The sequence below is a fragment of the Choloepus didactylus genome, chromosome 6, assembly GCF_015220235.1.
Source record: "Choloepus didactylus isolate mChoDid1 chromosome 6, mChoDid1.pri, whole genome shotgun sequence".
NCBI lineage: Eukaryota > Metazoa > Chordata > Mammalia > Pilosa > Megalonychidae > Choloepus > Choloepus didactylus.
This window is the reverse complement of record NC_051312.1, coordinates 140,942,097-140,945,887: the sequence shown is the minus strand read 5'-3', so window position 1 is coordinate 140,945,887 and position 3,791 is coordinate 140,942,097. Positions and strand designations below refer to the sequence as shown.

General features: G+C 38.0%; 1 protein-coding gene across 1 annotated transcript; it reads left to right on the top strand.

Annotated features, from left to right (window-relative positions):
• The first annotated feature begins 2,304 nt into the window (after positions 1-2,304).
• LOC119537355 (olfactory receptor 8D1-like) lies at positions 2,305-3,264 on the top strand. The gene has a single exon (XM_037839844.1). The coding sequence runs from the start codon at positions 2,305-2,307 to the stop codon at positions 3,262-3,264; it is 960 nt and encodes a 319-aa protein (XP_037695772.1).
• Positions 3,265-3,791: the final 527 nt, after the last annotated feature.

The following is a 3,791-nucleotide window of genomic DNA, read 5'->3' as shown; positions in this document are numbered from 1 at the left end:
GAACAAGCAATATCACCAACCTATTTGATTTGATTTCTACAAAGGTAATTGTTGTTGGAAACATCAATGATGATAGAAAGAGGGAAAAACAGGGAAAAAAGCAATTAGTTTTGCCTGATTCATCTGGAAACCCTTGCTGCCTTGAGCATTGTGAGATTTAATAGGGAAAAACTCTGTGGAGAATTATATCAAAAATAAATTATTTCTCTCTCAGAGCATGTCCTTTATGAGGGCCTAATCTTCTCAAGAGAAAGACCCCCTTTCCAAGAAAATGAAGTCCTTAGATGTAAGAAGTCCAGAAGCCCCAAGACCTCTCTGTTTGCAAGAGTTAGACTGACTCTGAGAGCCTATGACCAAAAACAAAACATCTGGCTCTATTTTTGGTGAGGATTCTGGTGAGATCCCTCCTGTAAAACTGCATCAAAACCAGTGAAGAATATATTTAGAAAGGAGATGGATCTTCCTATCTGGATTATTGTTGCTTCTACTAGGATGTTTACTGAATATTAAAGGACTTTAGGTACAGCACAAAGAGTTAAACATAGCAAAGAAAGAGTTACTATGCTGTACTAGTTGGAGCACAGAGATGAGTGAGAGCACCCTCACCAAACTGCCACACATCTTCGTGATAATCCTATGATCATTCCAGACAAGAGGACTCATACCTCTTTTCTGCAAAAGGTTTTCTACTTTTAGGAATAAGATAGAAATGTTGGTTCTGAACATTGGAAATTCTCATGTTTTGAGAGACCAATTATTTTGAGGGCAAGTATAACTTAGTCATTGTTTGTTTTGTTTTGTTTTGTTTTTTCCTTCTCAGGAGAATTTTACCTCTGAGAGTGTTCCACGGAATCCTGTGATCCTGAGAGAATACTGTACTCATCCATCTCCCTGGTGTTCTGTGTCTGACAAACTAATCAAAGTATTCCCTTGCATAGGAAAGGCAACACAGGATCAGGAGGTGGAAGGGGATATTGTTATTACTCACTTAGGATAGAACCACAGGATTATTCAGTCATAGAGCTGAAACAGACCTTAGAGATAATCAGCCCAAATCCATAGAAGAGAAGAGAAATGTCTTTCCCAAAGTCACACAGTGAGTTAGTGACACAGCCAGTGCAGGAACCTAGCTTTAGAGATGGAAAGAGGGGGATTTATTTCTTCATTCTAAATAGTTATTTGAATTTTTGATGTTATGTCCTAATAACATCATACTATAAACAAATCAGCAAGGTACTGAACAGTGTTTGACATGAAGTTGACTATGTGAATTTATCCAATATTACAAGAGGAAAACGTAAATTAAGTGGGAGCCACAACTCTGCTTCTGACAACATTCAAGTAAGTACACAAATGCTGAGCATACTTTCCTAAAACATTCACTGTGAAGTAGCATTATTTAGGAGAATCACAAATTGAAATTCTAGTAAAACTTCTGTTGGCCAAAATATGTGTGGTTAATACTTAAGCCAAAACAACTGAAATTGGAGGAAAAGGGTTTTCTGTTTATTGTGGTATGTACAATGTTTGACATTAGAAAAAACTAGCTTTTCTTCCCAGATTTTATATTTCATTGTTTTCCTAAGAGACACCCATATCAGATCAAAAACTCTTCATAGAAAGAAAATATATATATATATATATAAAGGAGTACTAATTCATTTCAATCAAGAACTCCAGAACTAAGTTGAACAAATTAAACTCATAATTAGTTAAATTAATAAATTAAATGCTTCACTTGAAGCTTCATAAGCCCTGCACTTCCTTTTGGGACTAGGGATCCTGACCCTAAGAAATGCTTTCACTTACTAAAGTTTCTCCTTGAGGAGTACTCTGCATTCCAGGAGAAACCAGATCCCAGTGCACAAAAAAGACTCAGCACTAACCCTGAAATCACTTTCTATGACTTAATAAAGCCATATGCTACCAGCCTAGGATTCCAACACCGAAACAGGTAGAGCCAGTTCAATCCATACTTTCTGAGTTTCTGTTTGATTCAGACACTGAAAAAAATCTTTGAGGGCACAAAAAGCATTGGCACCTTTGCCCTATTCTGGTATTTCCCAATTATTTTAAAGATCATATTGCATTTATTCTTTGATTCTGTACATGTAAGGATAATCTTTGGCTGGAAGTAACAGTATCCTGATATGAAATGTATTATTCACAAGTTTATTATTGACAAGCATTAAATTTTTCGTTTGATTATCAGTTTTGGATTTTTTTTCCCTATCACAACACATAGCTTTCTTACTTCCTGTGACTTTTCTTCTTCCTAGTTTCATATTCTGTTTCCTGAAGGAAATGGCCAGAAAAAATTATTCTGCAGCGACTGAGTTTGTCCTTGTGGGATTAACAGATGAACCAGAACTTCAGCTGCCCCTCTTCCTCCTATTTCTAGGGATCTATGTGGTCAGTGTACTGGGAAACCTCGGTTTGGTCCTCATAATCGCTTTTAATTCCAAGCTCCACACTCCCATGTACTTTTTTCTTGGTAATTTGGCATGCATCGATTTCTTTTATTCCTCAGTTGTTACCCCCAAACTCCTGGGAAACTTTGTATTGGAGCAAAATATTATTTCCTACCCTGCATGCATGACACAACTTTTTTTCTATTGTGATTTTGCAATTGCTGAGTGCTACATGCTGACTGCCATGGCATATGATAGATACGTAGCTATCTGTAGTCCATTGCATTACAATGTCACCATGTCCCAAAAGGTCTGCAGTGTGCTGGTGACTGGAGTCTATAGTATGGCAACTGTTGGAGCTATGGCCTACACTATATCCATAATCAGACTCTCCTTCTGTGGGGACAATGTCGTCCACTATTACTTCTGTGACATAGTTCCACTCCTAAAGCTCTCCTGCTCCAGTACCTCCATCAGTGAGTTTCTGGTAATACTTCTAGGTGGATTTAATGCACTGGCAACAATTGTGGCTATCATCATCTCTTATGTCTTCATACTCATCAGCATTCTTCAAATACCCTCAGCTGAACGCAGGTCCAAAGCCTTTAGTACCTGTGGTTCTCATCTCACAGCTGCTGGGGTCTTTTATGGATCCATGATAGTCATGTATTTCAAGCCAGCATCCAGCAGCAACATGGCACAGGAGAAGGTGGCCTCTGTGTTCTACAGCACAGTCATCCCCATGCTGAATCCCTTGATTTACAGCTTGAGAAATAAGGATGTAAAGAATGTGCTGAGAAAAGTCATTGGAATGAGGTATGGAACACACCAGGGTAGTAGTCAAGACCATTAAAGGTGATGGAAAGAGGTTTCTTCATTGTTTTTCTTGAAACTAAATTCCTCTTGTTTCTTAACATTAACAACCCAATTTCCTTCCCTTCTCCATAGCTACCAGATATCACCCCTTTTATTGAAGTTTGTACACACATACACACATACATATCTTTCCCTTCAGCAAATTATTCCATGATATTGTAATTACGCAGGTCCTTAATGAAGCCCAGGTGTGTTAGTTGGAAAAGCTGTTCCCAAGTGAATCTGCAGGGTCCTATCATGCTTCCATATTGAGAAAAACTGGGATAGATTATGTTTTCATTTAGTTGAGGTGAATTGACAATTATCCGTTTCTGCCTCTGATAACTAGCTAAGAGACACTCAGTAAGTGGTATCAGACTAGGCTGTGACAGAAAATAATCTTAATCCTTGATCATGGGGTGAGTCCAAAAATAATTGTATACTTGGCTCATAATTATACACTCAACTTCATAGGCCTTCCTTATCTCCTGCCATATATCTATCTCCTGGAAAGTATCATTTCCA

Bases quoted from the DNA above. Each gene is read 5' to 3' on its own strand.
- LOC119537355 (XM_037839844.1), top strand. From the start codon at position 2,305: ATGGCCAGAAAAAATTATTCTGCAGCGACTGAGTTTGTCCTTGTGGGA.